Source organism: Mastacembelus armatus, chromosome 5 (genome assembly GCF_900324485.2).
Source record: "Mastacembelus armatus chromosome 5, fMasArm1.2, whole genome shotgun sequence".
NCBI classification, from domain to species: Eukaryota; Metazoa; Chordata; class Actinopteri; order Synbranchiformes; family Mastacembelidae; genus Mastacembelus; species Mastacembelus armatus.
Genome location: NC_046637.1, coordinates 12,551,510 through 12,563,837, shown reverse-complemented (window position 1 = coordinate 12,563,837; position 12,328 = coordinate 12,551,510). Strand labels below are relative to the sequence as shown.

The 12,328-nt window shown below is 39.9% G+C and overlaps 1 protein-coding gene across 1 annotated transcript; it reads right to left on the bottom strand.

Annotated features, from left to right (window-relative positions):
* Positions 1-53: 53 nt before the first annotated feature.
* sfi1 (SFI1 centrin binding protein) lies at positions 54-11,983 on the bottom strand. Its single transcript, XM_026306794.1, has 31 exons — positions 11,415-11,983; positions 11,256-11,327; positions 10,993-11,103; positions 10,484-10,578; positions 10,283-10,400; positions 10,078-10,180; positions 9,793-9,949; positions 9,537-9,698; positions 9,370-9,440; positions 9,193-9,285; positions 8,996-9,093; positions 8,798-8,864; positions 8,343-8,473; positions 8,145-8,226; positions 7,881-8,059; positions 7,697-7,772; positions 7,134-7,229; positions 6,953-7,029; positions 6,749-6,851; positions 6,550-6,646; positions 6,275-6,435; positions 6,117-6,191; positions 2,970-3,044; positions 2,687-2,863; positions 2,422-2,612; positions 2,240-2,323; positions 1,836-2,076; positions 1,427-1,505; positions 1,189-1,333; positions 974-1,073; positions 54-490 (listed from the first exon to the last, which is right to left on the bottom strand). Exons 1-31 carry the CDS (start codon positions 11,570-11,572, stop codon positions 317-319), a joined length of 3,648 nt encoding a protein of 1,215 aa, XP_026162579.1. The 5' UTR covers positions 11,573-11,983; the 3' UTR covers positions 54-316.
* Between the last annotated feature and the right edge of the window lie 345 nt (positions 11,984-12,328).

The window sequence follows — 12,328 nt, the reverse complement described above, 5'->3', positions numbered from 1 at the left end:
GACCCCTATGAAACATTTTTGTAGATTTAAAGTGTAGACATAGAGGTGAAGGCTGTTGTAAAATACTTAACTTTAATGTTACTGGAGAATAGCAAAACCTTGACATTTAACTAGAATTTTTTTCCTCACAAACACAATGCAGTAGAGGTATGAAAGATCAATTAAAAAACAAAATATTTGTCAACTGTTTTCTCGTTCAGTCAGTCTTAGTAAAGTTTTAAAACATGCGATTGTGGGTTGCACATGTACAGTCGAAACAATCCACACATTGGGATGAATTGCTTTGAGAGAGCGGGAGGATCGGCACTGTTTCCTGTCATGTTGTAAACATGGAATTGTGTGTTTCCATCTCTTCTGTTTTTTGATGGAGAAAAAAAACTCCTGAAGTATGGAGAACAGTCTGTAAATGTTGGATCCTCTCTGCGTACAGCAGCATTGTTGGTTTTTGTTTTGCCAGGGTAGCAGAAAGCCTGTTGATGCGTTCCTCCAGCTGTCAACATCAAAAACATCACCACATGACCTGTGACTTCAAAGTTTCCCCTTATGTGATTTCTGAATGCACAGCCAGAGATTTACTGTTCAAATAAGGCCAAAGAAGAATGGATGCAAAATTGAAGCAATCTGTGTAAGTAATTTGGAAAGTTACCTTGAGGTAACTTGGCAGTGGCAGAGTGATTCAGATGGGTGAATGTATTTCCATTTATCACAGAATAGAAGTGCATAAACTCTGGCTGAGCAATGACCAACTCAGCTAGGTTAAAGTGTTAGGTAATTAGCCAAACACAGTACATTTTTCTTACTATTGTGTTATATCTATTTATTTATAGATGCATTCATGAGAAGTTATGTGCATTACTGTGACTCATCACACATACATATGTGCATCATACCAAAATGTATTTTTTACAAATTAAATATTGATTGCTTTCCAGAAGAACTAAAACCATTGTCAAAATTATCTTTATTTACCAACCTCCATCAGTTCTTGACAAATGTCATTTTTCCCCATTTGCTCTTCCTTTCCACTGGTCTGCAGCCAACTTTGTAACACCTCTTTTAGTTTTTGCCATGACCTGAACGGATTCACATACACTCAAACCTTAATTATCATGCAAACAACACATTCAAAACCTAAAAAAATAATATATATATATAATAATGAAAAAATGTCTTTTCATTCTTTCTTACCGAAGCTGCTTCCTGTCCTGTTGGAACATCTTCATGTCCACCTGAATGTTCAGCAGTTCTCTTGTCAGAGCTGAAGCTGGATCATCTGCTGCATTTTCTACACGAGAAACCTGCGTCTCTCCACTGAATACTCTCAGATGTGTCTCTTGAAGAAGCATCAAAACAGTTGACCATGGTGTATAAGATGCTCTTAAAATCCAAGCATGGAACAATAAAAAATTAAGAGCATTTACCATACCTGGATGTATTGATGATAGATGCTTAAATGGTGTGAAAAGTGGAGAATCTCCTGGAGCTGAGCTGCTGATCTTTCCCAACTTGGAAAAGAAGAGAGACAATATCTGAGTTTCACAGTGAGTGGTAAATGGTCTTATACTTGTATAGTGCTTTTCTACACCCAAGTGTACTCAAAGCGCTTTTACACTATTAGTTCATTCACCCACTCGCTCACACAAACACTCACACATTCATACAACAGTGGAACAGCCACTGGGGGCAACTTGGGGTTCAGTGTCTTGCCCAAGGACACTTCAGCCTGTGGACTGACCGAACAACCAACCCTCATGGTCGACCTGCTCTACCTCCTGAGCCACAGCCGCCCATGAATGCTTACAGATAAATATCTAAGTTAAATAGAGAATTCTTACAGTAATTTGGGTTGCAGTGCTCATGAATGCAGATGGAGGCAAAAGAAGATCTCGGTTTGAAGTTCCCTGGGGAGAGTCAACAGTTGGCATGCAAGGTTCCAAAGGTGACACGGTAGATGAGATGGTGCTCTGATGTGTGGTTGTAAATGGGACTTTGGTAGGAAGGAGACAAGATTTCAATGAGGGATTTTGTATTTGTGAAGCTGCTTCAGTGCTAGTGATGGCAGACTGCTGTTGGGTTCTAGGAAAAAAACAAAGCAAAAACCACTGTCACTGATTTTGAAATGTTTTAGCATGATGCTTCAATTGAGTTTTTTTTAAATATGAGAATATATGAGTAAGAATACAAAATCTAGAATCAAAAATGGAAAAAAATTACATCAGTTCAGTCATAAATGCGTTACCCTTTCTGTGGCAAAAGAGTGAGTGGAGACTCAAACAGTTCCTCACAGCGGCGTGGCTGACGTCGAGGCATATGTGCAGGAAGCCTGGGGAAAAAATAAAAAGAGACAAACCCTGTAAGCCTGAGTCATTATGTTCACAGAACAATGAACACAGACTCAGCCTGCTGAGGTTACAGACTCACAATTTGCTAAGCGCTCCATCTCCAGTTGAGTCAGATGTGGAAATGCTCATAGGTTCAGGTGTTGTCAAGCAGAAGGTTACACTCCTTTTTGGTTTCCCTTTAACTTCTTTCTCTCCATGTGGTTTACACAACGCCCGCTGCTTCCACCGCATAGCACATCTTTTAACAACTCTCTGGAGATGACGTGATCTCTGCAGAACACAGCCAGAATAAAACACATGATGTCTGAAATGACAGAATGTACTAAACACTCACAAATACCCACGTGCTCTTGGCTGTGCTGTGCCAGGCTCGTTGTTAGATCGCTCATGTGAGCAGCATATGTGAGGATGCATGTGACGCCCTCCCTTAGCAGGCGGTCTCTGTAGATCTGTGCAGCTCTGACCACCTGCTCTTGCTTCCTGTGCTGCTCTGTGACCCACAGCCTCCATCCATACAACACCTGCAGCAGGTTCACCAAGTGACATCAAGACACATTAACCCCTCTGAGCACCAATTGTATAGTTCTGTGCTCAACTTCCTAGTAAGGCCTCAGGAGAAGGTGTTACCTTGGCCTGAAGAGTGAGGGACCAGTGCCAGAGCGCTTGCTCCGTCTGCTTAGCTTCTCTCCGTCTGTGCTGCAGCTGTCAGCAGGCAATAAACCAAAATCACTGCAAACCACATATATTTGTCTGCGAGTCTAAACTCGACATCTATTTCATTCTCAAATTATTGTTTCACAAAGTTCTTCCACAGCCAGAAAAGATATTATACAGCTATTTTCAGACATCTATTGTCAGATCATTCTTTAATCACTTTTGAATTTAAAATGATGGATCATGCAGCATTTGGAAGAAAATTCCACTACAGCAGATGTTTATCCGACAACGCTGTTAATAATTTTAAGAAAATGATTCCATCTTTATTTACATCTATGTCAAGTATAAACATAGTGGAGGGCAGCTGCTTCAATCCCACTCCCTACCAAATTGATCATATTGTTGACAGCGCTGTAACCTCACTGCGTGAAACGCTTGATTCTGTGGCCCCTCTGAAAAAGAAGTTAGTGAATCAGAGAAGACTAGCCCCATGGTATAATTTACATATTCGTACCTTAAAGCAGGCATCACGAAGGCTGGAAAGGAAGTGGCGTTCCACAAACTTAGAGGAAATTTTTCTAGCCTGGAAAAACAGTCTACCACCATATAAAAAAGCTCTCCATGAAGCCAGAACTGCATACTATTCATCACTAATAGAGGAAAATAAAAACAATCCCAGGTTTCTTTTCAGCACTGTAGCCAGGCTGACAAAAGGTCACAGCTCTGTTGAGCCCAGTGTTCCCTTAGCTCTCAGCAGTGATGAATTTATGAGTTTCTTTACAAATAAAATCACAACTATTAGAGATAAAATTCAGCACATGCTTCCTATACCTGCAATAAATGAATCTTCTACTACCGTAGCTCTTGAATCATCTGTAGGACCTCAGTTATGTTTAGACTGCTTCTCTCCCATAGATCTCTCTGAATTTACATCAGTAGTTGCTTCATTGAAATCATCAACGTGTCTCTTAGACCCCATCCCGACTAGACTGCTTAAAGACACCCTGCCATTAATGAACTCATCTTTATTAGACTTGGTAAATTTATCTCTAGTATCAGGCTACGTACCACAGGCCTTTAAGACTGCAGTAATCAAACCTTTACTCAAAAAGCCTAGTCTTGATCCAGGAGTCTTGGCTAATTATAGACCAATATCCAACCTGCCATTTATTTCTAAAATCCTAGAAAAAGCTGTTGCTAACCAGCTATCAGACCACTTACACAGGAATGAACTATTTGAAGATTTTCAATCAGGATTTAGAGCACATCATAGTACAGAAACAGCACTGTTAAAAGTTACCAACGATTTTCTCTTAGCCTCAGATAATGGACTTGTTTCTATACTTGTCCTCCTAGACCTTAGTGCTGCATTCAACACCACTGACCACAACATCTTATTACAGAGACTGGAGCATGTGACTGGTATCAGAGGAACAGCGTTAAAATGGTTCCAATCCTATTTATCGGACAGATTCCAGTTTGTTTATGTCCATGATGAACCTTCCACTCGAACAAAAGTTAGTTATGGAGTTCCACAAGGCTCTGTGCTAGGACCAATTCTGTTCACCCTGTACATGCTTCCTCTAGGCTATGTCATTAGGAAGCACTCTATTAATTACCACTGCTATGCAGATGACACTCAGTTGTATCTATCTATTAAACCTGTTAACACAAACCAGTTAACCAGACTTCAAGCCTGTCTAACTGACATAAAGGCCTGGATGACCAGTAACTTTTTACTTTTAAACTCAGAGAAAACAGAAGTCATTATATTTGGTCCAAAAAATCTCAGAAATAACTTTTCTAAAATTATAGCTACTCTAGATGGCATAGCCCTGGCCTCCAGCACTACTGTAAAAAACCTTGGAGTTATTTTTGACCAGGATATGTCCTTTAACTCACACATAAAACAAATTTTTTCACCTGTGCAACATTTCCAAAATTAGGAGCTTCCGGTCTCAAAATGATGCAGAAAAACTAGTCCATGCATTTGTTACCTCAAGGCTAGATTACTGTAACTCATTACTATCTGGATGTCCCAATATCTCCATAAAACGCCTCCAATTAATCCAGAATGCCGCAGCCAGAGTCCTGACCGGAACTAGCAAGAGAGATCATATTTCTCCTATATTGGCTTCTCTTCATTGGCTCCCTGTAAAATATAGAATAGAATTTAAAATTCTTCTTCTCACATACAAATCCCTTCATAATCAAGCTCCTTCATACCTTAAAGACCTCATAGCTCCATATTATCGCAATAGACCACTTCGCTCTCAGAGTGCAGGTCTACTTGTGGTTCCCAGAGTTTCCAGAAGCAGACTGGGAGGCAGAGCCTTTAGTTATCAAGCTCCTCTCCTGTGGAACCAGCTCCCAGCCTGGGTTCAGGAGGCAGACACTCTCTGTACTTTTAAGGATAGACTTAAAACCGTCCTCTTTCACAAAGCATATAGTTAGGGCTGGCTTCAGGTAACCCTGAACCATTCCTTAGTTATGCTGCTATAGGCCTAGACTGCCCGAGGACCATCGGTGCACTGAGCTCCCCTACCCTAACCCCCCCGCCCCCCTTTCCCTTCCCCTCCCCTCTCTTCCTCTCCTCCCACCTCGTGTATATTCCACCATTGAATGTCACTAACCTTGTGCTCTCTCTCTGCCCTAGTTTGTGCTCTCTCCCTCTCTCTCTGTTCTCTCTGTACCTTCTGCAGGTGTCCCTGGTCCTGGACTTGTATATCGCTGATGTGCAGTTACTGGTCCCACCAACCTGCAATGTCTATCTGTTGTTTATTGTTGCTGTTCTTTTCTCTCTGCTCTAGCCATTCACCCGAACCGGTCGAGGCAGATGGCCGCCCAAACTGAGCCCGGTTCTGCTGGAGGTTTTTTCTTCCGTTAAAAGGGAGTTTTTCCTCTCCACTGTCGCCAAGTGCTTGCTCATAAGGGAATTGTTGGGTTTTTAGTTTTAGTTTTTGTAAAGTGCCTTGAGATGATTTGTATTGTGATTTGGCGCTATACAAATAAAATTGAATTGAATTGAATTGAATTTTCACTGGGTGAGTAATACTCCTCAAGAAAAGTTATAAAGTTTAAAGTGTAAAATTACCAGAGTGCTTCTTTTCAACAAACCTTAATTTTCCACTCTTCAAAGTAGGTCTGATACATCTTTAATCTCAGCAACAAGATTCCTTGTCGTTTCATCATCTACAAAATCAGATCACAATTTTATGAATGCATGTCACAACATGTGGATTTTTAGAACAGTGTAGGGAGGATGAAGTACACACCTTGTATTTCCGATACTGGTAGTGATGCTTATTCCATGCTTTTAGTGCTTTGGAGAGGACTTTGGAGTTATGGTGCTGTCTCGCTTTTTCCATACACATCCTCTCTCTCTGAGCCTCTCTGGTCTGTTTCCTCCACCGTGTAAAAGATTGTAGCAGTCGCACTGAACATACAAAACATCATGTTAAAAGTGCGATGGGAAGTGACAGTAACATGAATAAAGTTAAATTTGTTATCACAGAAATAGAGGTGAAACTATCAGGAATTATGTTGTTACCTTGATTTATTGACCTCTGAGCTTTGTTGACTGCTTCCTCCTGCTGGTGACGCTTTGACACTGCAAGTGTTGATGCTTTTCTCCAAGCAAGAAACACCTTCAAAGATTTAGTCCAAAGAAAGTAATGAGCAAGGAAGTGAAATTTAAAAATAATTGCAATGGCTTTGTAGTAAATGCAGGCGACAAACGCCTTTACAACCTTAAGTTGAACAACATGCTGAAAGTGATTCTGTGCTTGTTGCTCCATGAGCCGGACCTCTGACAGCAGCACTGTGTTATCCCTCCACACTGAAAGAATCATCCTGAAGAGGGATATTACTGACACTGAGACTAATAATGCTGACAAACACCACACATTTATAATTTTCAGAAAGCCAAGACTTCAGATATTGAAGGGGAATACCTGAGGAAGCGCTGTGTCTGCTGTCTGTAAAGCTTCTCTGCAAGGCTGTAGATGTGAGACATCTGTAGATGGTGTGTCTGTGATCGGCACAGACCATAGTGTATCAGCTTTCACATTATCTTTATCTCACCCAACATCCAACAACACATCATTATATAGTCTGTAGTTGACACTTCCATACCTTCCAGGCCATAAAGGTGCGCTTGAGAAGTTTAACTTCATGATAACGTAGCATTTGCTCCAGCTTGCTTTTCTTCACTCTCTGACTCTGAACAAACTGCTCAAACACAAAGAGTCACTAATAAAACACTTAGCAGAAACAACTCTATATTAGATTTGTGCTGGTATCAGTGGCAATGTATAGATCTGTAATGATAAGTTGATTAATTGATCAGTCAATCAACAGAAAATTCAATCAATTTAAAATTAAAACCTTTTTGAATCTGAAAAGTTCTCATTTTAATAATTTCCCAAAAAATGTGGTAATTATTTGATAGTTCGAGTTTGTCAAAATGTAAAGATTTGATCCTTTATCAAACTAATAAAAAATAAATAATAATAATAATAAACTGACTATCTTTGGATTTGCAACTGTTAGCAGACATAAGAAACATTCCCTTGAAATTAAGGCAATTAAAACAGCTAAGTATCTATGGTTTTTAATTATAAGACAAAAGCACTGATGACTTAAAGTGTTATGAACAGTTGGAGAGGATTTAACAGGACAAAGACAACAAAAAGCACCTTTTTCCATCTTTCCACAGCCCATTTCATGCAGCGCAGGTCAACCTGATGGGAGGCTTGCTGCTCTCGATTTCTCCTGACATGTAAAGAAAATTTTTTAAAAATACATGCTCATTTTCTCTCAGATCTCATATACTTGTATTCATACTAATCTATTGCTTCAGCAGCCCTTAGTTTCCTTCACCTGTCTCGAATCTCTGTACTGTTGTCCTTCCACTGCGTCATTGTCTTGTGGAGAAGTCGGTGCAGATACAGATGGTCTGAAGCTTTCTGTTTTTCCTTCTCATTGATCCGCTGCTCTCTTCTTTGTCTCCAGCAAGCCCAGGCTCTCTGCATGTGGCCTTGCTCCTCATGAAGAACCGCCTGATAACAGCATGTTACCTGTCAGTGTCTGATATACATTTGTTGTCTTCATCAACAATATACTTTCCATCTACAGCTGGTATACCATTCGTTCAGAAAGCATCTGCTCCTTGTGCTTCTCTGACTGTCCCCACCAGGTGTAAAACACCCAAGCGTACTGACGGCGCCTGATAACACAGTGAACAAACAAATCATGTTCTGTGGAGACAGCAGGCTAGTCAAGTCTGTTTGGTTTGGAAATTAATCACAGCACACATCTGGAGGAAAAAGGACAGTAACTCACTGATTATAGGCTTCTGCCTTGTGGCTCCTGTGTTTACATAGTCTCCTCTGCAAAGTGAACTCAACCCAGGAGTTAAAACACAGAGGCACCATACGCTCTGCAAACCAAACATCTGCACAATGCTCCAGCTCCTGCAGAAAAGCAGTGTGGCTTCTATAAGTTTACAAATAACCTGTATGTATGAGTATAACAAACATCACTCATTTTTGCACCCCAATTTTAACATCAGGTGTTTAAACCTTGTAAATGAAACTGTGATATTATGAAGTTAGGCTATAAGCAGCAATCATTTTCATTGCTGATTAATCTGATTTTTTTTTGCCGATTAATTGTTTTATCAATGAAATGACAGTGTACGGAAAAATACAATCATAGTTTCTATGGCAATTCTAAATTGGTCAGAAGTTATTTCCAGAAAACATAAGAAAATTAAAAAGCTGTTTTTCAAAAAATACCTGTATGTGTCTCTCTTCAGCAAGTTTCTCTCTCCAGTAGTGAAAACACCAGCTCAAAAGGGATGCGCTGTCAGGAGAAATGACACTTAAGTAGCACCACTTAACTTACTTAAATAAAATCCCAATTAAGTACACAAAATACTCTTACTCAGTGCAAATGTAAGTAATCCCAGGGAATGAAAAAGTAGATAAGGGCACCTGTAGTTTGTCTGTGCCATTATTGTGAGTGGTTGAAAACTCCTGTCTTCAGCTTCCTCCAGACGGTCCTGCCACAGCTTCCAGTACTTACTTGTCATCTACGAGAAACACAAATATGAAACTTCAACCTTCAAAGAAAACTTTAATTCAAGTTCTTATCTTCTAATGTAATGTTAGAGTGAGTGCTAATCAGTTACAGTTTGATTATAATGTTGAATAGACACATTGTTGTTCAGTCGATGTGTTTTGTTCCAGATGACGTTAAGCGAAAGTCCCTGCAATCCAGCACTCTGAAACAAGAACACGCACTGATCAGTACATGAAATGATCAGACTCTATACTTAAGAGTAGTTATGTCATTTATTGTTTTTTACCATTAAACGATGACGGTGATGCTGGCTTGCCATCTGGTTTCTTTCAGTTACTTCTCTGCATAGTGTTAAATCTACTGATGAGCTCAGGAATCAAACTAATGGCCTGATGTTTATAAGCACTTGATAAAAATGAACGACATGTTTATTTTTTGTACTGATTAGGATACAAGTTTTCCATCGCTGCAGTGCCCTGCGTTGGGTGCTCTGTATTTCTAAATGCCTGGCAGCTTGCAAACGGTCCTCCTCTCTCCATCTGCGATACAACACATTGCTCCATCTACTCCAACAAAACCTCAACAGGCGGAGATAACAGGCATGTTGAGCCACAGCTAAAAATATCAGAAAGGGAACAGTAAGAAAAAACTGAGCAACTGAGATTAAAACCATTAAGAAATAGATGAATATACAGTATATGAGAGCCACCTTGTGACTTTTTCTTTGTTTGGCGACAGGACACATAATAAATCCACTGATGCAATGTTTTTATTTTTAGTCTGTGAATGAAGTGAAGTGAGGCCTTGGATTCCTTCTCTTTCTGACAACAAGCAGCTGTGTGCATTTCTTTCCACCGAAGCCAGATCTTTATAAAAAAACAAAAAAGTAGTAGTGCAAACATCACATACAGGGCACAAGGAAATACTACAGAGATCACTATTTATATCCAGGTGAAAATACATGAGTTATGAATGAGTTGGATAACATCTTTACCCTTCTCTGTAAAGTCAGCGCCCAATGTTTCAGGGCTTGGTCTTCTAAAGTGTAAAGCTCATGGCACTGCTGCAGCCTAGTCTGCCACGAACTCCATGAAGACCTACATAGAAAAAAACACAACACTGATAACCTGCTGAACATTAAAGGAAAAAAACATAAAATAATAGAGTGTAGGTCTAATTTTTAAATATAGAAAACCTACTGCAAGGTTGCCAGTCGGTTCTGCTCAAGTGCTAATTCCAGCATCCGCTTCTTCATTCGTCTCATCTCTATAAAATCCTCCCATTTATCCAAAACTAAATGCATCCGCTGCCTGTCAGCTGGTTGAAAAGCCAAATAAGTGATCAGTAAAACATCATGTGATATCTAATATATATATATGCTCTAATTTGTAAAATCATACCAAATGATTGAGCTTTTTTCACTTTGCTCTTCTTTTCTCTCTGCAGTGACAAAAATGTTCGCCAGCTATGGAACACCATGTTATAAACATAATACCTGAAACACACAATACATAATTAGCATATGTGATCACTGTCTGATCACCAGCTGATTAAGGTATGGGATTTTTAAGTTTAGTGGTGGAATAAGTACTCAGATCCCCCACTTAAGTACAGCCACCAATACAATAAGGTAAAAAATACTGCATTACATATAGTATAGTAGCCTTATAGGTCTCAGTTAAACTTAAGGTATCAAAAGTACAACAAACTTATATATTTTTTAATAAATTACATATTACATATTAATACTTATACAAATGTACCATTTTGTTATTTCAACTGGTCTAAGGTCGTTTAAGCTGGTAGTTCCCAACTAAGTGGTCAGGGGAAAATACTCATGTAAAGTACAGGTACCTCACTATTGTACTTAAGTAAAAGAGCCATTTGTAAAGCCTTGCATTATACTGACCTGTAGTGACACTCTGCCCGCATTGTAAGACTCCACGCTCTTCTGGACGTCCACCACTCTTCTTTCCATTCTTCAAAGCCTCGTCTTAGGACCACGCTGTTATAGTGAGCCCTGCAACATAGAAAAATATTAGTTACCTTAATTTAGAAAACTCAGGATCAGATAGGCCATTTGAAAGTGCCAAACACTGTGATCTAGCTTTAAAATAAAGGGCGTTTCTTATGTCAACAACTCAGCTTTGTAAAATTAGTGTAACACATTACTTGGCTTCATGAGGAAGAATTCGGCCAAAGGTATTCTGAATCCATATTTTCAGGAATTTTCTTGCCAAGTGCCTGTACAGATTGAAAACGTTACAATAAATGATTAATAACAGGATGAAAAGAGTGAGCAGACATACAGTAAAATGAGTGTCTCAGCACCGTATTCTCAGCTCCTTGAGTCTCCCCCCTTTGTTCCAGTTATATCCAACTCTGTAAGGAACCGCTCTGGTCTGAACTTTGCGGACGTGTTTTGTTTCACAAGCAGATGCGACCCTGATCTGTCTAGGTCGATCTGGCTTTCTAGTGTTACTATGCATTAGCGTTATATCAGTCTGGGCCAAAGGTTTAAGTTGCAGAACAGTAACATCGGTTTTGTAGTAAAAACGACAAAAAAGACACGCACAATACGTTACCAGATGTCTTTTAAGATCCCGTATATAACTAACAAACTTCACCGTTGTGAAAACTGTGTAGTAACGAACTGTCACGAGTTTGTTTTTCCGTGTCACGTGTCCGCGGGTGTGACACCGGGGGTCTGTTTCATAGATACAGTTGTCAAGGCAACAGGCTACAGGCTGCACTGCGTGCACATTAACGTTAAACGTGCCTGTCTGTTTCGCAACTTTATTAATGTTTCTAGGATGTTACTGAGGCTATGGACAACAGACACTGTAACACGTTTACTTTTGCCATGCCCTGTAAGTCAGAAAGGGTCCCAGGGTCCGCTCACGGTAACGGCGACGGCGACGGCGACGGCGACGCGCATTGTTAGTCCTGGACAGCCCATGAGGGCGGGGTGTTACGTTCAGGCAGATACGCAGGGACCTCGATACGAGGGAATAATAAATCGAACAAACCCTAATACCTTAGTAGGTGCCCTAAAATATGCCTTTTATGATTTCTAAATTTAAAGCAATATATACCCAATACAAAGCAGACATTTTTGTCACTGTTTTTATAGTCGCACATAAACGGTTTGTTAGCAACATGTGATAGAAATGTTATGATTTAAACAATAAAATGCAACACCACAGACGCACGCCAGGCTTAGAAATTCAGGCGCGATGGGCACA